Source organism: Canis lupus, chromosome 8 (assembly GCF_011100685.1).
Source record: "Canis lupus familiaris isolate Mischka breed German Shepherd chromosome 8, alternate assembly UU_Cfam_GSD_1.0, whole genome shotgun sequence".
Classification (NCBI taxonomy): domain Eukaryota; kingdom Metazoa; phylum Chordata; class Mammalia; order Carnivora; family Canidae; genus Canis; species Canis lupus.
The window spans coordinates 62,629,474-62,650,857 of record NC_049229.1 but is presented as its reverse complement, the minus strand read 5'-3'; the positions used below and the strand labels follow the sequence as shown (position 1 = coordinate 62,650,857).

Below are 21,384 nucleotides of genomic sequence, written 5' to 3'. Positions count from 1 at the left end.
TCTTGTATAAATCGCCAGTTTATTCTTTAATAGTTTGGTTTTTCCTTCTGTATTTTAAAAAACACCATTGCCAGTATCATCTTTCCTTTTTCCAGTTTAGTGCAATTTATATCTTCTAAAGTATCTGAAATTATGTTTTAATATATTCTTACCATTAGCATAAAATTATCCTTTGATTTAACAGGAAGATGAAAAATTTCTGACAGATTTGTTTGCACAACTAACAGATGAAGCAACAGATGAGGAAAAAAGACAGGAATTGGTAAGAAATTTGATACTTCTGAAAGGTGCATAGAGCTAAAACGACAGGTCTTTTATATTCATTTGTTCTTTTCCTTATTTTAGGTTAACTTTTTAAAAGAATTTTGTGCGTTTTCCCAAACGCTACAACCTCAAAACAGAGATGCTTTTTTCAAGACTTTGTCAAATATGGGCATATTACCAGCTCTAGAAGTCATCCTTGTAAGTTTGTTTCTCATGATATTTAATTACCATTATATATTATTATTATTATTTTAATTTCTTTTTTAAGATTTTATTTAAGAGACAGCAGGAGAGCAGGAGCAGGGGGAGGGGCAGAGGGAGAGAAAGTAGACATCCTGCTGTGCAGGTACTCCACATCATAACCTGAGCCAAAGGCAGATGCTTTACCATATGAGCTGCCCAGGCGCTCCCAATTACCATTATATTTTTAATCCACAAAAATTTATTTTTATGTAACATCCAAGTGTTTGATTATACCCAGTATTTAATATTAGCTGTGTATTACATAAAGTAGAAAAGCTATACAAATTTAGTATTAGAGAGCCCTTACGCTACTGAAAGAATATTCAGATGAATTTTCCATGTTTTTAAAAATAAATTAACTTTGCAGCCTGTTAAAATGTTAAAGAAGAAAAGTAAACAGGAATAAAAGAAAATAACTTTATCCATAAAACAAGTTTTACATGCCACATTTCCTTGATCTTTCTTGTTGCAGTGTTTTTGTTATAATTTGTTAGATTTTGGATTTACATATCTATAAGGTCCATATTTTTATAACTATGGGAGAAATAAGTGCTTTTTATCTGCAGGGCATGGATGATACACAGGTGCGAAGTGCTGCTACTGATATATTCTCATACTTGGTTGAATATAATCCATCCATGGTACGAGAGTTTGTCATGCAGGAGGCACAACAGAATGATGATGTAAGTAAGAAGTTAACAGAGCAAAAAATAACCAACAAGGTAAATATTATTTGCACTAACAGTAAGTATTAATACATGGGGAGCTATAACTGTATTTATTATTTATTTTTAAAGATTTAAATAGCTGATATTTGGGGAAAGTGTAGCCAGAATGTCGAATGGCTTATTTTTCCCTAAACTGGCTTCTATCTCCATTTACAGATTGTGTCTTATAGCAGTTGTTAATGCTCAAGTAAAATGTCTTAAGTTTTTGAGATCACATTTCTTAATTCTCTCATTAACTTGATAATGTCTTGTTTTAATCATTTAATAAATTATTCCTCTATATATGTGGAACTATAAGTAACTTCCTTAGGAAAACATTAATTTTGCTAGGGATAGATTCTCAAAATCATGAAGAATGAAGAAATGAAGCACAGTCCCTTGGAAAAGTATTTAGGGTGCTTGCTTTACTGCCTGTAACCATAAGGAACAAGCTGTTGTCTTGTTCACACACACACACACACACACATCAGTTTTAAAGTACGTGGGGGTCTCTGTCCTGATAATATGGAGGATGCTCTTGGAGGACATGGCACGTGTCCATGGCAGCCCCAAATGTGTGTGCTCTTCCCTTTCAGTTGTAGAGAATTAAACTAATGATACCATTTTTTTTCCTCCTTCCCCCAAAATCTTACAAGTAACTTTTAAGGATAAACAGATATATTTGCCCTCAAATGCATATTAATAGGGGACAGGGGTGTCCTCTTTGAAAAAAAAAATTATGCAGAATTCCTATCGTATTTTTACAAAATGAGAAGATAGATCTTCTATCTTGTACAAAAAAAATCTTAATGTGTGTCAGAGTGAAGTGGAATGTCCAGCAACTTCTGTATTTAAGGTTCTTTTTAAATTGTAGTGTAAGGTTAAATGTAGAAAAGTAAAAGTTTGAGCTGTTGAATATTGTGTCACCATTTTCTTTAATAAAGTAGTCTTATCCAGAAAACCAAAATACCTGTATTAATTAAAAATAAAGGCTATTCTTGCTTGGCCTGGAACCCACTAGTTGCACATACATTGATGTACTTCACTCACATGCAGTAGGCCTTTTGATTTCCAGTGTCTGTCTTTATGTCCATCCTACCACTGCATGTACATACAAGAGCAGAGATTTCCCTGCTGCATCCCTTTCTGTTTGTAGTTACTCCCTGGGCCGGGAACACCAGTCATAGAGCCTCAGGAAAACTAGTAATCGATTTTCTGTGACATTTGGAATCTATAGAATACATATGTTCTCTGTGCTCTGTGCTATCTAAATACCATAATCTTGTTTCTCCCAATTTTCACACATTTGGGTACCAACTAAATTTATTTTAAATGGAAACGCTATCATTTCCATAAATGGAGAACAGATACAGATCTCATTTGCCATAAATAGAAGGAATTCGTAGAAATGCAGCGCAAGTAGAACAATGTTATAAACTCTGGCTATATATTCTCTTAAGCTGAAGGCCCGTTAGCTTTCTTCAGAAGGGAGATTTTGTTATCAAGAAGTACAAAGATCTTTAAGCACCAAACTAACTTTGTTTTTGCTGTAATCAAAGGGACTTAACGATAATAGAGAAAAAAATTCTTTTTTTGTATTAGTGTAAATGAATCTGTACCACACTTTAGGGAAACTCTGCTATATATCCTATGAAAGAAGTTAGTCATTTCATTTTGATTGCAGTTAACAAACCAGCTAGAGCTAGGCATAATGCTGTAACATGTCATAGTGTGCACTTTTCCATTTTCATAATAAGTGATCCTTACTGTGTGTCCTTTTTCTCACCAGGATATTTTGCTCATCAACCTCATTATAGAACATATGATTTGTGACACAGACCCTGAACTTGGAGGGGCAGTCCAGCTTATGGGCCTGCTCCGAACTTTAGTTGACCCAGAGAATATGTTAGCTACTGCCAATGTAAGCCACAGGCCTTTTTCTCTTTTTCATACTACTATGTTGCTTATTGCTGGGAGGAACCAATGCAGTTAAAATTCATGGAAGTATTTTTGATCCTTAGAAAACAGAGAAGACTGAATTTCTGGGTTTCTTTTACAAGCACTGTATGCATGTCCTCACTGCTCCCTTACTGGCAAATACAACAGAAGACAAACCTAGCAAAGGTAAGATAATGCTGGTCAGTAGTGAGGTTCTTTGTTCTTGAATTCTGAAACTCAAAATTGATGTTAAGTAATAGTCTTTAAAATTTAAAAGTTCAAGCCAGGGGTGTCTGGGTGGCCCAGTGGTTGAGTCATGATCTGCCTTCGGCTCAGGTCATGATCCCAGGGTTCTGGGATCAAGTCCTGCATCAGGCTCCCTGCAGGGAGCCTGCTTCTCCCTCTGCCTATGTCTCTGCCTCTCTCTCTCTTTCTCTGTGTGTCTCTCATGAATAAATAAATCTTAAAAAAAAAAAAAAAAATTCCGAGCCATTCATTTGGTTTACACAGAGGTGTAATATATTTTCAAAAGAGGTGTTCAAAAAAAAAACAAAAACAAAAGAGGTGTTCAAGGTAGAATTTCTTTAAAGTGCTATAATTGGAGATGATAAAATGTAAAAGAGGAGATTGTTGTTTTCAGAATTTAAAAACAATTCTGTTAAAAAGTAATATTTGTATTTACATACATTAAATAGGAAGTAATTGTGAAAAAAATAATTTTAAATTATTTGCACTTCAGATGTGTAGAACAAAGCTGCTTACTATTAAACTTTTTATTTGTGTCGAGGATAGGAATTATTCTTATTTCTGCATTTTATAGCTTTAGCTTACATGTGTGTTTAATTCAGAAAGTAGTTTTAGGGTCTTCAGTGGGTAATCCCTTATTGACATTTCAAGAATATTAGTTTGTCATATGAATTATCAGTATGGTATAACTTAAAACACCACTTAGAAAGTAAATGTTAAATTTATCCTTTTTTGTAATTCTAGAATCAAGTCTTGGAAACATGATATTCATTTTTCCTATCTACTGTATTCATATTAGGTAAAGCTTGAGGCTTCTTTCCAAACACACATATTTAAGTTCTCCAAACATTTATTAAAAACCCATTATATGGGAGGCACTGTGCTATAATCTTTAGGGACTAAATGGGGGAAATGAAAAAAGTAAGTAAAATATTTCCAGAGGCTTGCTGCCTGGGGAGGAAGAAAGGTAAGCCAATAATTATAATCCAGTGTGGGTTCATCCTGTGTAATAAAGGAGCCACAAAACACTGGAATCATAGGAGCAGGGGAGGAATTGCACCAGACCGCATGGGATCTTTCCGGATCTCCTGTTGCTATGTGCATATCTTACGAGGGATGTGTTAAGACATGGTAGAGCATTCTTGCACTTTAGAATAGAGCAGATCTAATAGATCGGTGTTCCAGCTCTGCCTTCCTATTCAGACTTGGGTTTTTTGAAACTAATTTCTCATAGAGTCAAGAAAACGTAAAGCGCAGATCTTGGCACACGGAAGGAATTCAGTGCTCTTTCTCTTTTCTTTAACTTTAAAATTTGGGGTTGATAGGATTTTACTTTGTTGGAACCTGGATACTTAGATTTAGAAAGGAGAAGAATATTGGTCATCAAATATAATTGTGTTTTGTTTTTAGATGATTTTCAGACTGCGCAGTTGTTGGCACTTGTACTGGAATTGTTAACATTTTGTGTGGAGCACCATACCTACCATATAAAGAACTACATTATTAATAAGGACATTCTCCGGAGAGTGCTAGTTCTCATGGCCTCAAAGCATGCTTTCTTGGCATTATGTAAGTGTTGCTTCTGGTAGAATTATTTATTATCTATTATCATGTTGTTGGTACCTTTGGGTTTTATTGCCTCAGAAGATCACTGATTTCATCAAGTCAGTTGACCTAGATTCTAACAGGACACCACCAATGATGTAGTTTCACCACATTTGGAGATAATTTTCCTCATTTGCATCTTTCTTCATCTACAATAAAGGGCTTAGCATATGTATCTACAAAATATAAGTATCCTATTCCATTATTAAAATGGCACCTAAGATCATTTTACCTCAGTTATATTTTTAGTACCGCCTTCCTCATTACATTAGGCATTCTTGTGACATTAAATCATGAAGAACATTTTTGTAATTTGGAAAATCTATAACTGATAGATAGCACTGAGTTCCTAAAACATATTCAGAGAAGTTACAGAATGCCCAGCACAAATGTCTATAGGTGGTCCATTCATTAATTGCACACATATTTTTTCCATTTTATTGAGATATATTTGCCATAACACATTTTATCTCACATATTTTAGAGCAAAGGTGCCAAACGTAAGTGTCCAGATCCAGCCTGTGCTCTATTTTTGTACAACCTGCAAGATGAAAAGTGGTTTTTAGTTTTTTTTTTCTTTTTTTTTAAAGGGTTGTTTAAAAACAACAAACTACAGAGGCCATATGTGGCCTATGAAGCCTAAAATGTGTACTTGTAAACCATGTTTAATGGAAAGGTTTGCTCTTAATTTAGAGCAACAGATAGGTCATTCTTGATTATATGTGTTTTTCATATATAATTTATATGTAACTTAAAAATTTATATAATTTTTATATATATTTCATATATAATATTCATATAATTCATATATAATTTAAAAACTGTGTTTTTAAGGCCCTAGTTTGTTGAAGTAAAACATGTTTCAGAATTGGAAATAGGTTATTTAAGAATATTCTTGATCACGTAGCAGCCAGCCTTCTGTGGTAAGTTGACCAAATTTGGGGGGTACCTTAGAGGCTCAGTAAAATAATGTCTGCTGATAACTTCTGCCTTTTGGTTTTTATAGGTAAGTTTGGTTGTTTTTTGGTGGTAGTTTGAAGGCATCACAGTCATTCACTAATTAGAGGCCTGAACATATATATGTATCCATTTTTGCTATTTTTAAACTCATTTGCAATTTTTTAATTTAATGGATTTTTTAAAATATCCTAAAATTTTAAAAACACTGTTTACAAGGATGTTTCTGATGTTGATTTGCTCTATAATATTTTATCTTTAAAATAGTATTAGAAGTAGTTTTCCTTCTAAAAACATTAAACTTTCTATCAGGTTACAGTTTTAATTGCCTTAGTTTTTTCAGGCTAATGTACATACTGCAGGATGGACTGAGAAAACACGTAGTCATGGTGTATTTTCACTTTCCAACTTTCAGATATTTAGTGCAGTTACTTTCTGTCGATTGTCCAAGAATGTTGATGTTACCTTGGTAATCTTTTTCAGCCAAAGGGTAACAGGTAGCACTTTGTGGCATCAACCTACACTGCTAAGGACAGCAAAAATAAATGGATTATTGATATGCCCTACTAATATATCCATGAACTTAGCACTTGCAAAAGAAGGGGTTTTAAACATCAGTTTTCCTTATATACCTACTTCAGCAAAAATGAGAGCCCCTCGACCAAGTTTAGAGGGTGTTTGTACCAAACATTTCAAACATTTCTTTCGTGTTAACATACAGAAAGTTTTGTTCGAGTGTGGGAAAGGGAGGTTAGGACAGAATGAAAAACTAAGTAAATGAAAAAGTTTTATTTCAAGAAATGTATTAAACACCATATTCTATCAATTCTAAGCTCTGCATTTTAGGCATTTATCATCTCTCAAATCAAGGTGAGTCTTATAGTTGATGACATGTCATTGTGATTGAAAGTTCTGTTTGGTTTCCTTAGTAGAAAAAGTTTTTTGCAATCGGGGGATCTTCTATTTGATGAAGGATGCTGGATACCTGGTACAAGGAAAACACAGAGCAATAAGATCTAAACTCAGCTGTCAAGGGATTCTGAGTTTTGTTAGGAGGAGATAGTCATGTAAAAATGAAAATGTCAAAAGTGCTATATTGCGGTGTTTGGAAGCATAGTGGAAATAGTTTATTCTACATGAATGAATCAGAGCAGGAAAATTTCACAAGAGAGGTAGTAAATTGGGTTGTGGCTTGGTCCTGGGAGAATGTGACCTTCTTGGTTGAAGGTACAGTTGATGTACAAATGTGGGAAAAGTGTAGCATGATAATGGTTTGGTGTAGATAGAACACTAGTCCAGTGGGAGAGTGTCAGGAAAGGAAAAGGCTTTCAGTTCAGTTCATCTCATTATTTGGCTTGCAGTATTCTAAAGAAATTTTCTTAAAATTTAATGAGAACTAGGAAGAGATTTATTAGAAGGAAGGATATATTATAGGAAACTAAGCATGCTAGCAAAATTTTAGTTATGTTTTATTATTGTTAGTTTTAATGATAACTCAGTTTGGAAAATGCTGACTCTTTCTCAAATGATTCACAGTGTGGCTGTCTTCCCAGATTGAGAACATGAGTAGTTTCTGGAAGAAGATGCCAGTCATTAGGAACAAGTACTCTAGGACTGGCTGTAGAGCATACAATAGGAGGTTTTGATCAATGATTTCTAAAAAAGCTAAGTGGGAGATTTAGGATATTTTCAGTCTTCTAAGATTACACTGAGAATATTAGAGAGTTTTATAAGTTAATTTAGATGCCCTATTATAAGGACAACAGATGATGAATGGTTAAATGTAAACAGTTTGGGGACTTAGAGAACATATCAGAATGCTTTTATGCTATTTAAAGACAATCAGATCTGTAGGGGAGACCAGCGATCCTTTCAAAATTTAGGTCTATTTAAGGTTAGATATATACATATACCAGTTTTAACAGTCTTAACTTCCTTGGCCTTTTAGGATTCATGTTGTCTGGTCTTTTGTTAAAAATACAGAAATCTACAACAGGAATGAAATAAAAATTTTTTTATTGTAGATAATTTTATTCAGCTATTGTAAGTTACATATGAGGCAAAAAGTCTCAACTTGTGACATGAAATCTCATGTTGTGTGAGGTAAAGATGAATTACTTGTTTTAGAGATGGTTGAAATGAAGCATCAAAGATTCCTGGCATGTGAAGGTTAGAGATAAGAAGGGAAGCAGAGTGCACTTTACATTGGAAGTCCTAAGGTTCTGCTAATGTGACCTATTCCAAAAGCTTTCTCTTAATTTCCTTTGAGCAACTTGACTTCCTAGAACTCGCTGGTAAATTTTTGAAAGCAACTTTCATTCAACAGCAAGTAGTGGTTGGCTATTTCTGATGCAGGTTTCTTTTGCGGGGAGGGTTTGAGTGGAAATAACCCAGTTCCGGATATAAATAAGTGAGGGCAAATGGAAATGAGGAGTGAAACAAAGACCATTAGAACCACCTTCTGTCTGACACCAGAAGTTTCTGGACAGAACTGCTGTTAAGAGATAGTGGTGCCACTGCATACCTTAGTGAATTCTAGGAAGGGAGTCTCTTCACTATCCAGGAACTGCATGCAGCCCACAGGGTTCAGCTAGTGTGTGTTATGGTAGGACACAAGTCTCTACGAAGCCTGCATAGTTAGGAATACCACCTCTTAAAATAATAGCTCTTGCCTCAATTACTAAAAATTTAACAGGTGGCCTGAGCTCTAAACTATTGATTTTTATTCTTACAAATGGAACTGCCTCCCTAGTTCCTTTGTCAAGTGCCATCACAAAAGAAACAAACTCTGAAATCATTGTTTTGGGACGATAAACCCTTGTTAGGCTTTGACTTAACACACAGGTGCCTCTTAATGTTTAAAATGTCTTATTTCACCATGCTTCTGTATTTGAAAATAACTCAGTAGTTTCAATTTCTAAAAAAATGCAATTATTATTCTATAAATTATTTTGAAATTCCCTGCCCAGAGTGTCCTTTTAGAAAGAGACACTCTTAAATAAGTTGCATTGTTAAGGCAGTTTATAGCCAACTGTACCTAATTGGGCATTCACTTGTGGACCTCTTTTCTGCCAACTAAAGAAACATTGAGCTGCTTTACTCCTCTGCCTTCCCACCCAGAAACCGTGTCAGCATGGTTGCCTGGCTACCTGCTCATGAAGGACTTGATTAATAACCAATTGGCAATTTAACGAGCCACTTCCATGATCTCCAAAGAAACCAAAATACAAACACAATATTTAATCTTGCCAACCGAAGACGATGTGACTGCATGAAGTGAGTATGCTTTTTTGAACTGTTTACAATAAGTGGGGCATTAACTTACTGACAAACTCCATGTAGGTAAAGAGGGCTTTGTCTAGCTGTTTGAGTATATTTGGATCTTGACGAATGGTGACTTAAGTAACTCCCCATACCTCAAGATGTAAATATACCTTTTTAATCTGTAAGTTAAAGCCTAATTAATTGTAAAAAGGAAAACCAGGAAAAAAAATTAAAAAGCATACTCGCTGCAATAAGCATAGAGGACCACATTTTAAACGCAACATCCTCTAAATTTATTTCTAAACCATGGGAAGGCAAGTTTTGGGTCATGCAGTTTTGTGGGTTTTTATAGTAGTTCTCCCAAAACATCCTCAAACCAACTGGCATAAACCCAGAACTCTAATGCAAAATAGTTAAGAGTGTCCAAAAATAACGATCAAATTATACAGTGGATTGCCCTAATAAACAGTGGTTTTTCTATTGTTTTTAAGGTGTGTGTAAAAGGATCTATTTAGACTTTCCTCATCTTCAGTAGTATGAAGTTAAATTCATTGGTTAGCCCTAGTTTAGCTCTTACTTTAGATGTAAAGTACATTTTGGTCATTAGTAAATTCCAGAATTTTTCTGGCTCTCCAAGACTTGTGTTCTATAATGACATACGCTACTTCTAGGATACATTTTTCTGACAATACTTTGCAATCCTTATCTTTAGGTTCATACTTCTGGAAGCAGTAACATATCACTGCACGAAGAATTGTATTTATTAAGCAGGTTTATTTTTTTAATAAGTCTGAAATATGGAAGTGTGGTGTGTAATTTGAACAATAAATGCCTCTGTGTTTCAGGTGCTCTTCGTTTTAAGAGAAAGATTATTGGATTAAAAGATGAGTTTTACAACCGCTACATAATGAAAAGTTTTTTGTTTGAACCGGTAGTCAAAGCATTTCTCAACAATGGATCCCGCTACAATCTGATGAACTCTGCCATTATAGAGATGTTTGAATTTATTAGAGTGGTAGGTTCTGTATTTGTTAGAGTGTTGGTTTTAACTGAGAATACTGAATGTGTTATTGGTATTTTTTGGCTTGATTACGTTTGAAAAAAATTTTAAAAGCAGGCTTGTGGGAAATTAAGTTCAAAGTAATGAAAACCAAAACAGTCTTCTCTTGGCAGCTGTGAATCCCTCGTAGGATGGCTTGAAAGAAAACTGATCTAATCCTGTCATGGTACTTTAACTCATTATAAGAAAGTAGAATGACAGCTGACAGAGTATTATTTTAACTTTGAGGTTTTCTGACTTTGGACTTTGCCCTCTTTATTTTTAAAGAACAATTACATAACAGACTCGATTCTTTACTAATAGTAGTAGGCTTGTGGTTCTCCCACCAGTGTGTATCAGAATTACGCTTTTCTTAAATTATGGTAAAATATTTATCCTGTAAATTTGCCTTTTTAAGTGTACAATTCGTCGGCATTAAGGACATCCACACTGTTGTGCAACTCTCACCACTGTCCATCTAGCACTTACTGTGGTGTGCTGGTCCCACCCCCACACTCACCCTCACCTGAGTAAGAATTATCTGGGGTGGGACCTGGGCATTTATTTTAGGAAGGCCCATGGTTAACTCTGGGATACATCAAAAATTGGAGACTGCTGAGTAGCTAGTTATGCCTGTTTTCATTGTTTTATCTCTAAGATAGGCTAATAATAAAAGTTAAACTACTTTGGGCAGGTTTATGAATTCCCTACAATTAAGCCTCCCATCTTGTTAAAATAACATTTTTCATATTGTATTTTTCATTATAATTCTTTTCTATAGGAAGATATAAAATCATTAACTGCTCATGTAATCGAAAATTACTGGAAAGCACTGGAAGATGTAGATTATGTACAGACATTTAAAGGATTGAAACTGAGATTTGAACAACAAAGAGAAAGGCAAGATAATCCCAAACTTGACAGGTAAATTACCATATTTTTAAACCTATTCAAGTTGTATGGTGGTGCCTCTTTTGCTTGTTTCCTATTATTTGGCTTGGCTGGGGGAGGGGGTGGTTGTAGCTTTCTCTCTGAGCCAATGTGAATGTTTTCCTGAAGGCGCATGTGGTATTAGTAGGATCTTTAGATTCCTCCTCAGGCATATATCAAGCTAGATAAAAGCAAAACCCAACAGGTATGTGGCAGCAGGGCTTCATATATTCAAAGTAAAATAAAAATAGCATTTGCTTTGAATCATGTGACTTCATATACTTAGGGGATATATGTATTTTTTTTTCCTTAGGGGATATTTTAAAGTCCATGAATTAGGACTTGTTTCTAATGTTAATAAGTTGAATAACTGCTCCATAACAGTACTGTTTCCATAATAGTTTGATTCTACTAGTTAACATGAAATATGATGGAGTGTTTTTTTAGTTCTGTGAAAAGTCTGTTTTTTCATTCTCCTCTCTGTATATAAATCTGTAATCTCCTTGATCTATTTAATTTGGAGCACCACTTGAAGACCATCTTTGGACAAAATCTATTTAAGATTTTATTTGAGAGAGAGAAGCAGACTCCCTGCTGAGCAGAGAGCCATGCAGGGCTCAAGCCTACGACTCTGAGATCATGACCTGAGCTGAAGGCAGATGCTTAACTGACTGAGCCACGTGGGTGCCCCAGGTCTATTTACTTTCTTCTCTTTATTCCTAGTATGCGTTCCATTTTGAGGAATCATAGATATCGAAGAGATGCCAGAACACTAGAAGATGAAGAGGAAATGTGGTTTAACACAGATGAAGATGACATGGAAGATGGAGAAGCTGTCGTGTCTCCATCTGACAAAACTAAAAATGATGATGATATTATGGATCCAATAAGTAAATTCATGGAAAGGAAGAAATGTATGTTGAAAGCTGGGCAAGGAAAAAATGGTGGCTTTCTCACTCGAGGCTTATTCTGTGTTTCTTGACAAAATGAGGAGTATCTACTTTGACATGACATAGATTTTAGAGACTTTGCTGCTTTCTAGAATGTGAATTAATAGCTGTGGGTGAAAATATGGACCAAATTTTCTTAACCTGACTTGACTCAGGAGAAATACGTTATTTCAGGAAGGGGAAGGACACTGAATACTGAAGGTTTTGTTCCTTCTCAGTTCTGTACTGAGCTTGTGCTTTTCTCCAGAGCAAAGGAGTAAGCTAGTCCATTGTGTTTTAGTGCCACTTCATGGTGGGGTGGGGGTGGGGGATTTACAAAAGAGCAGGATGGGTGATAACTATTGACACTATTCTTCGTTTTAGTAAAAGAAAGTGAGGAAAAAGAGGTGCTTCTGAAAACGAATCTTTCTGGTCGGCAGAGCCCAAGTTTCAAGCTTTCCCTCTCTAGTGGAACTAAGACTTCTCTCACCAGCCAGTCACCTTCAACCAATCTGCCTGGTTCGCCAGGCTCCCCGGGATCCCCAGGATCTCCAGGCTCTCCTGGCTCTGTCCCTAAAAGTACATCTCAGACGGCAGCTATTACTACCAAGGTACAGTCTGACTTCTGGGCCTATCACATTTAACCAGGTCCCAACAGTAATTGTGACTGAGATTTCCTTTGGTTACGGTCTCTTGGAACTGATCTAACCTTTGTGAATGAGAGAGAATAATTCTCCCCCTACTTACCTGAATGTCTGGAAAACCGAAGCAATTTTTGAAAGGTTTTTATGACCAACACAAAAAGCTGAATGAATGATTTTGGTTATTTGCATTTTAGAACTCAGGTTCAGATTTGTGTCAGAACATTTACAGAAATTTTAAAGTTATTCCTTACCAACTTTCCTAATTAAAGCCCATCTAAAGACTTGTGTAGGGGAAAACCTCAATATCTGGACACTCCTAACACTATTTTGCCAAGGAAGAGTTATAAAACAGAATTAACCATCCTCTATCATTACCATTTCATATAAGAAAGGATCATAGTTTTAACACCAAAAATGTGGATAAGACAATCTCGGAATAAAAACCAATTCTTTTGGCCATGTCCTGCTTGCTGCCTTTGGACTAGCAGTTAACAGGCTGGCATTTGGGATTGGTTGCTCTAGACCAGGAATATACTGCCGCACACACAGTTCCTTTTACTTTGACATGGGCACGAAACCTCTGAAGGCCAAGAAGTGAATATAAGAAATGCTACAACGAAGGGGCAGGCTGAGGGCAGAGGGGGGTGGTGAGTTTTTGCAGAGCCACACGCACAGAAGAGCTGCAGTGGTTTCTGGCGAAGGCAGAGGTCTGCAAGGGTGCCAGGAGGCAAGGCCGAATCACCTTCCTAACTTCTAACAGCCAGTCGGCCCTCATTTCTAGTGGCCTGCTTATCTGCTGTAGTTTTCAAGATTTTGCTAATGCATGAGGTCTTACAAACAGTAATTACTAAATTGAAAAAGTTTTATCTCCTGGCTCATTTGCTAAATTTATAAACTCAAAATTTTATTTTTTTAAATTTTATTATGGAATATACAGGAAAAATACAGGGACTCTCGCATATAATCTCACCATCCGGAAATAACCATACTTAGTATATCGGGGTTGGGGGATCTGTATCCTTTATCTAGATTTTAAATATGTGTTAAAAATACAGTTTTTGAGAAATTAACCTTCTTTCTGAACAGGGAGGCCTCGTGGGTCTGGTAGATTATCCCGATGACGACGAAGATGATGACGAGGATGAAGACAAGGAAGACACGCTACCATTGTCAAAGAAAGCAAAGTTTGAGTCCTAATAGTGGCAACGGCCTGTGATCAGTACCTGTTGAGAAAACTGGTTCTCCACCCCTCCCCCCTACAAAATCCACAACAAAGCAGTGGTCTCTTGTGAAGGACTGATCCAGATCAGCCTCGCACACTTGACTTCTGCTCATCAAGTGCCAATTCAAAGGAGCAGGAGGAGGGGATACTATACATTTAGGGGAAAGACTTAAGCCTTTGAGCTCTCCAGCCTGGACCACACATTGCCCTTTTCTCAGGGAAGGAAATGGAAACAAAAAGCCAACAGGGCAGGGGTTTTGTAAGTGGAACTCTGGATTGACTGGTCAGTTGCTACAATCAGAATATGCTTTCTCGGACCATGTTTGAGACTCAGAAGAATAGGCTTTTGTGCCATAATTCTTCACTAGTTAAGAATGCCAGCAGTTTCTTTGTATAAAGAGACCTGCCTTTAAAATCATACATTCTGAACATTTTAGTCAAGCTACAACAGGTTTGGAAAACCTCTTTGGGGGAGGGGCGAATATAAAGTTTCCTCTTTTTTATCTGTTCCCTTTGCCCTTCAAACTGCAGATTTTTTTTTTAAAGTGGGGATCTGTCCCTACTTGATTAAAGATTGAGTGGAATTCTAGATGTGGTCATTTGTGTCATAATTTTTTTTGTTTCATTTTGTTTTTGATTTTTTTCTCCCCTGAGTGTATGCTTAGTTGTTGAGTATATATATTTGGGACCATTAAAACTTTTTTTGATGTAATATAACCTAACGTTGTGCTGGTACCTGTTTTACCATGTGTAATTTTTGTTCTACATCACAGTTCTTAATTTGTTTAGAGTTTTATGAAAGATGGTATAGTTTTTATTGACAAAAACAAAGTAATCTTACAACTATGTGCATACAAAAGCAATACTATTTTGTGACTAAATATTTTATATTAAAATTTACATCAGCAACTGTCTCGAGAATTCAGGGAAATAGAGTGGAATTTAAAATTTCAACAGTTTTGTTAAAACTAGAAACGTGAAATTAGTATTCCAAAGAGATTCTGAAATTTCATATCTTGGGAAAATGACGGTACATTAAATCAAAATTGAGGCTGGATGATTTAAAAATAACATTTGACTTTTGAATAATAAAAAGAAAAGTGAAGAGTAAGAGAAATTGTATTAGTTGTATGTTTCCTTTTTTTTTTTTTTTTTTTAACTATTCCCTTTGGAATACCAGCTGGAGTTGTAAGTGGTGGTTCCTAAATAAATACTTGGCCAAAGGACCATCAGCTATTCCCTTGTTACAACAGTACTTTTAAATAGGTTCTTTTTATTGTCTTAGGTGTGCTAAAATTCTTTTAGGGAAATGAAAACAAATACTTTAATGTCACACACCCTCACTTTTTTTTTTTTTAATAAGCTTTTGGAACTTAACTGAAGAATGTGTTTGCAAATGTGAATTTAAAAATCCATCCCCAGGAAAGGATACTATTTTAAGTATCATCTACTTTAACTGAGTGTCTAACAAGCACTATGTGCCTGCTTCTCTCTTGCTTAGTCCTCCATAAATTCTAACTTGTGGTACCAAAAACAAGGTTATATTGAATAGCTGGAGAAAACCAGAAAGTGAAAACTTGCTATAGTCATGAAACAAGTTTTATTGTTGGCTAATTATTTTTTTAACAGAAATTTAAGGTGCATAATTAACTATGAGAGTTTAAGTGTATTTCACTACAGTATAGAGCTACTTGTGAGTCCCAAATTCTGGCTATTAATAATTGAGGTTAATCAAATTATCTTGCAAATAAAGAGAAGAAAGATCTTAAGTTTAATTATATTACGTCTTCCTTTGTGCCTTAAACCATACAGTTTGGTTTTTCTGGCTAGGTTCTTAGACTACTTGTCTTGGTATCCTGAGGGTTCTTAAGTACAGGGGAGAAGCATTCTGTACTTTTGTAAATCCTGGTCCAGTATTTAAAAAAAAAAAAAACTATTGGCCCTCGATATGTAAGAGATGACCCTTCACTGATGGACAGTTGCATTTTCATAGTGATTACAGTTACTGAAGCAGAAAATTAACACAAGTTTGCTATAACAGAAACTAGGTCTAAAACAGCTTGTCATTTCACAGAGAGAACACTTAGCAGTAAACTGCTAGGAAGATGACAACATTGGAATTGACAGGTCCTCCTGACTCAGTCTGCTGTTGAACAGATCCTGTCTTGATAGCGAATGTGAATACCATGATGTGAATAGTTAGCAATTGTTATTTTCCATTAATGATACCTATTGGTTCTTTTGCTTATTTTGCAATGTTGGAAATGAAAAAAATTTCTCATGTGATTACCCAACAACTTATGAAAAAGACAGACTTACAATTAACTGCAGGAAACACCTTGATGTCCTGTCTTGTCCAGAAATGCTACCCTGGTGTGTTTTTGATAGAATTGAAGCCGGTTTTTTTCCCCCCTGACTGCACTCAAATGCTGCAAATAATTTTCTCTGGAAGCTAATTTTTGTGAATTTGGAAATGAAGGAGAGGTATGGGATGGAACATTCCTATTTTCTTAATTGATATAAAGCAGTAGTCTTTGTAAAGTTTACAAGATTAGAACAGTAAGCAGTTTAAACTAGAAGATATTTTTAAGTGGGAAACTTCAGTTTCTCAACAGAGTTCTAGTATTTACTGTAAATAACTGTTGAAACTGCACTGTTAAAAATCACTTTGGGAGGAAAATTCAGGACCTTCAAAATTCTCAATATCCAAGATTATGTTTTTTGGCTGTTAACATCCTTTTTTTTTTTTTTTTTTTTTAAGATTTTATTTATTCATAGAGACAGAGGGAGAGAGGGGCAGAGACACAGGCAGAGGGAGAAGCAGGCTCCATACAGGAAGCCCGATGTGGGATTCCATCCCAGGTCTCCAGGGTCACACCTGGCTGCAGGCGGCACTAAACTGCTGCACCACCAGGGCTGCCCTGTTAACATCCATTTTGAACAAGAAAATTATAAAAACCTTTTATGGGAAGGGACATGGGTAGAACATGAGGAAGTGGGGTGATAGTATCCTGTGATACCCAGTGTAAATCAGTTTGATTCCTCCCTCTGGTTTTAATTCTTCATCTTGGTTCTTGAGAATGGTAATTCCAAAAGGAAGCTACACATAGAACGGCTCTCTTGAGAGAGAATTGTCTACTGGAGTCAGATGTCTTGGTCCTTAAAATAGCTCTGGTTGGAGAGACACATTTCCTTGACCTTTTCAGTGTCCTGGGTGAAGTCTCCTGTGGACTCCAGGGAGTACAGATTTCTCAACATGATGCTAAATGGGTTTTGGTTTAACTTCCACTCCCACTGCTGTAAAGAGACTGTTCTGGTCTATCACATTCTACATACTGGTGAATCTTCTTCCATCCTCTTATTTCTTGACACTTGGGTAAGAAATCTTCAAGCACATAGTGTCTCAGGCCAAAGTGTGAGAGGATAGTGAGTGTTACCCACCCACAAATTGTGTCTTTGTAGCCTTCAGTGGCTCCCTTCTTTATCATTTACACTGGTATTCTTCACTGCCTCACTTGGGTGCGGGTGTCCTCAACTCCACCCCAGGCACCCTATGACATCCGGACCTATGGTGCTGTGCCCTAAAAGACTGCCTTCACCTGTTACGTGGCCCTTTGGGTGTCCTGCCCCCTCCCACCTGGCCTGCTCATAACCTCTATTCATCATCCAGCATTCAGATGTGTGCCCCTGACGCTCTTCCTTCCTTGAGGAAGGGGTTATGTCCTTTAAAACTTTGTTTCCACAGAATTTCGCATGACACCGAGCTCACAGATGGCTCCAAAATATCTGCTGGGTGAACATAGGAAGAGACTGAGAAATGTGCACACGATACACAGACTGGGAATGGCTTCTTGCAGGTGCCCTGGCCAGACTCAAGAGCTTGACTCATTCTTGACCACAAGATTCCCTCTTTGTGGATGTGAAGGGAGGGTCTGAGACTCTGTCCTGTCTTGTACCTTAGGTTACTAGTACCAACGAGGGGCAATTCTAAGTTCACAGAATTATCCTATAATTGAGTCATTTCAGCAACTCCTAAAATTCTATTTATGCTTTCCTGGTCTCTTCTCTGGCTCTACTACCTTTAACTCATTAACCATGTCTCTTACTGGGTCTTTAGATCCTAGATCTTCACCTGTAAGTTCACACAGATGCCTGCCTTTCATCATTGCACCTAGCCATGAGCTACAGATTCCACAGAACACTCATCTTTTGGGCTCAGACGTTTATTAAATCTAATTCTCTTATTAGACTTTTACATCTCAGTATATCTCCTGGAATGTGAGGTCCTAGGAGGCAGGTCCAGATTTACGTGATTCTCCTTGTGTAGCTCTTAGTATAACAGCACAGACGAGAGGTAGATAACGTAGGTAGATAGTAAACAGGTTGGGCAGAGGGATTTCCTACATAGAATCAATTGATACTTTTCTCAGGAATGATAAAGAGAAGAGCCTGAAAAATGTAATTAGTTGGAAATTATAGCACTTCATTTTAGTATTAAAAATCTTTCTATAGGAATATGTTTGTTGCCTTACAGAAAAGAGATTAATTTTAATGTTACCATAATTCATAAATTGCTACATCAGGTTTTCTCATTCTAAATTGTAAAGCATTAGTCAAGAGGAAGATAAGGAAATAACACAGTTCATTAACCAACCTCCGAGATGGTTCTGGGGTTTGCACTAGGAGGTGGGAGTCCTGTCAAAAGTCAGTGCCCAGAAAAATGCAGCTCTTAGAAAGCCAGGGTGGCTTTCAAAACGTTTAGGTAGAAAATGTAAAGGATTGCTTTCTTTTTCTTTTTTTCTTTTTCTTCCTTTTCCTTTTCCTTCCTTCCTTCCTTCCTTCCTTCCTTCCTTCCTTCCTTCCTTCCCCTCCCTCTCTCTTTTCTTTCTTTCTTTTTTTTTTTTTTTTCTTTCTTTCTTTTTCTTTCTTTCGTTCTTTCGTTCTTTTTCTTTCTTTTCTAGATTTTATTTATTTATTCAGAGAGAGAGGCAGAGACGCAGGCAGAGGGGGAAGCAGGCTACATGCAGGGAGCCCAACGCGGGACTCCATCCCCGGTCTCCGTGATCACACCCTGGACTGAAGGCGGCGCTAAACCACTGAGCCACCGGGCTGCCCAAGGATTGCTATTTATGAAAACCTTTCACCCAAATCCACCTTGCCCCAGGTGAAGCCTCTTGAGAACCTATTCTAGAAGGATGGTAGAGGTGGGGTGGGGTGGATAAAATAAACCAAAATGGCTAAAGGAAATTTCACAATCTGCTCCATGTGTGTTAATTGATAATGGATTCTGAGAGTAGATTTCCTGGTAGAAATTGGTAAGAAGTTGAGGACATAGACACAGTATTATAGCAACAGCATGGTCAGAAAGGCCAGGGTCTGAATTCTCATTCTGCTACTAAGGCCTTAGGCAAGTTCCCTGAGCCCATGGCTAACATCATGGTCAATGGTGAAATGCTCAAAGTTTTTCCTCTAAAATCAGGGATAAGGATAGCCTCTTCCCACTATTGTTCAGTGTAGTATGGGAGTCCTGGCCAAAAAAATTAGGCAAAAAGAAATTAAAAAGCATCCACTTAAGTAAAATTCAGTATTTGCAGATGACAGGATATTACATAGAGAAAACTAAAGGCTCTATCCAAAATCTGTTAGAAGTAGTAAACAAATTCAGTAAAGATGCAGGACACAAAAATCAATATATAATCAATATACAAAAACTCTGGAAAAAAAACTGGCATTTCTACACACTAATGACAAACTATCAGGAACTAGAGCTCAGGATCAAGGCAGGGCAGAGCATAAAGAGCTCAGCTCCTTCAGCAGCTCGGGGGGCGGGGGGGGGGGGGTGGGAAGACCAGGGTCACAGAACAGATCACACCCAATTAAGGAGATTCGAGAAAGTCACATGAAGGATGTAGAGGTACAGACACAGAGGTTCCTCCTGAAGAACCAGGAGGTGGTCTGGGCCCCACTGCTCGGGGACCTGCACCAGGATAGTGAGCCCCCAAGGCACCTAGCTTGAGAACAGAGGGGGTGGCCTGCCCAGGAAGAGCAGTGGGAAGGGAGACTGCGCTCAAAGGCCAACCCACGTGCCACGCCCTCTGGTCCCAGCACAGAGGCAGCAGCTGGCAAAGTGCCCCTGGTTACATGTGAAAGAAATCCATTCAGTAATTTGGGGCGTTGGCAGAGGGGCGGGGATCCATCCGTGGGAGTGTTCCCTGCTAAGGCACGAACCAGTGGGCGTCATTTTCTAGGGATGGTGGTGGGGGCACTGACCTTCCTCCTAGAAGCCCACATTTCTCCATGTCTCCGTCTACTGGGCTAGCACTGCTCCCGCCTCCCTGGTGTTCCCCTGAGGATGTCATCTGCCAACCCACCCTACGGGCCTGGAGCCCCTCCCATGTGGCTTCGGGCTCCCTGCCAGGTGATGGGCAGGCTCAGCCAGCCCTGGAGCCCTTCAAAGTGCCCTTACCCACAGGGCAACACGCCTGCAACAGTGGTGGCTGGGCCTCTCTGCCAGATAAGCCAAGACCATGTTTGCCCCCCAGTGCACCCATGCCGTACTAGCTGCACGGGACCTCACAGTGATCGCTCTGGGTGACAGCCCCACACACCAGGAGTCTGCACCAACTGTGACCCACCCATAACTGGAGGGTGCTCACAGCCCACACGGTGGACACTTTGAGGGCACCTGGCTTGGACGACCAGGGAGTGCTACTGGGCCCCACAGGACACTTGCATAAAGTTAGTCCTTCAATACCTGGGGAAGTAAATGACCTACCTAATACATAATAGTAAGAGAACATACATAATGAAGAGACAAAGGAATATGTTCAAAGTGAACCAAAAAAAAAAAAAAAAACCCAAAAAACCCAAAAACAAAGTGAACAAACAAGACAAAAACCTCAGGAAAAAAATGAAACAGATAAGCAATCCACCTCATAATTAAAAGTAATAATCATAAGGATACACAATCATAAGTTAATAGTGATAATAAATCAAAAGGATACTCAAGGAACTTCAGTGAACAACAGGTGAACACAGTGAAAACTTCGACAGAAAATGTAAAATAGAATCAACAGCAGATAAGAGGATATAGAACCGATCAGTGATCTGGAAGACAAGGTAGTGAAAATCATCCCAGCTGAACAACAAAAAGAAAAAAGAATGTTAAAAAAATGAAGATAGGTTAAGGAATCTCTAAGAAAACATCAAGCATACTAACATTCACATTACAGGGGTTCGAGAAAAAGGAGAGAGAAAGGGGCAGAAAACTTATTTGAAGAAATAATGGCTGGAAACTTCCCTAACCGGGGGAAGAAAGGACATCAGGCCCAGGAAACAGAGAGACCCAAACAAGGCGAGCCCACAGAGGTCTACATAAAACAAATAATCAAAATGT

At 37.6% G+C, this 21,384-nt stretch overlaps 1 protein-coding gene across 2 annotated transcripts in view; it reads left to right on the top strand.

Moving 5' to 3' along the window:
- PPP4R3A (protein phosphatase 4 regulatory subunit 3A) overlaps window positions 1-15,105 on the top strand; it is a 39,357-nt gene extending 24,252 nt beyond the window's left edge. The window contains exons 5-15 of one of the 2 annotated variants that reach the window (XM_038545576.1): window positions 185-262; window positions 346-462; window positions 1,074-1,190; window positions 3,004-3,135; window positions 3,236-3,338; window positions 4,809-4,967; window positions 10,070-10,239; window positions 11,045-11,187; window positions 11,917-12,107; window positions 12,507-12,733; window positions 13,853-15,105. In XM_038545576.1, the coding sequence (XP_038401504.1) occupies window positions 185-262; window positions 346-462; window positions 1,074-1,190; window positions 3,004-3,135; window positions 3,236-3,338; window positions 4,809-4,967; window positions 10,070-10,239; window positions 11,045-11,187; window positions 11,917-12,107; window positions 12,507-12,733; window positions 13,853-13,963 (1,548 nt within the window). In that variant the 3' untranslated portion in view covers window positions 13,964-15,105. Of the gene's footprint in view, window positions 1-184; window positions 263-345; window positions 463-1,073; window positions 1,230-3,003; window positions 3,136-3,235; window positions 3,339-4,808; window positions 4,968-10,069; window positions 10,240-11,044; window positions 11,188-11,916; window positions 12,108-12,506; window positions 12,734-13,852 lie in introns of both variants that reach the window. The other variant, XM_038545575.1, reaches the window with a different exon arrangement.
- The last annotated feature ends 6,279 nt before the right edge of the window (window positions 15,106-21,384 follow it).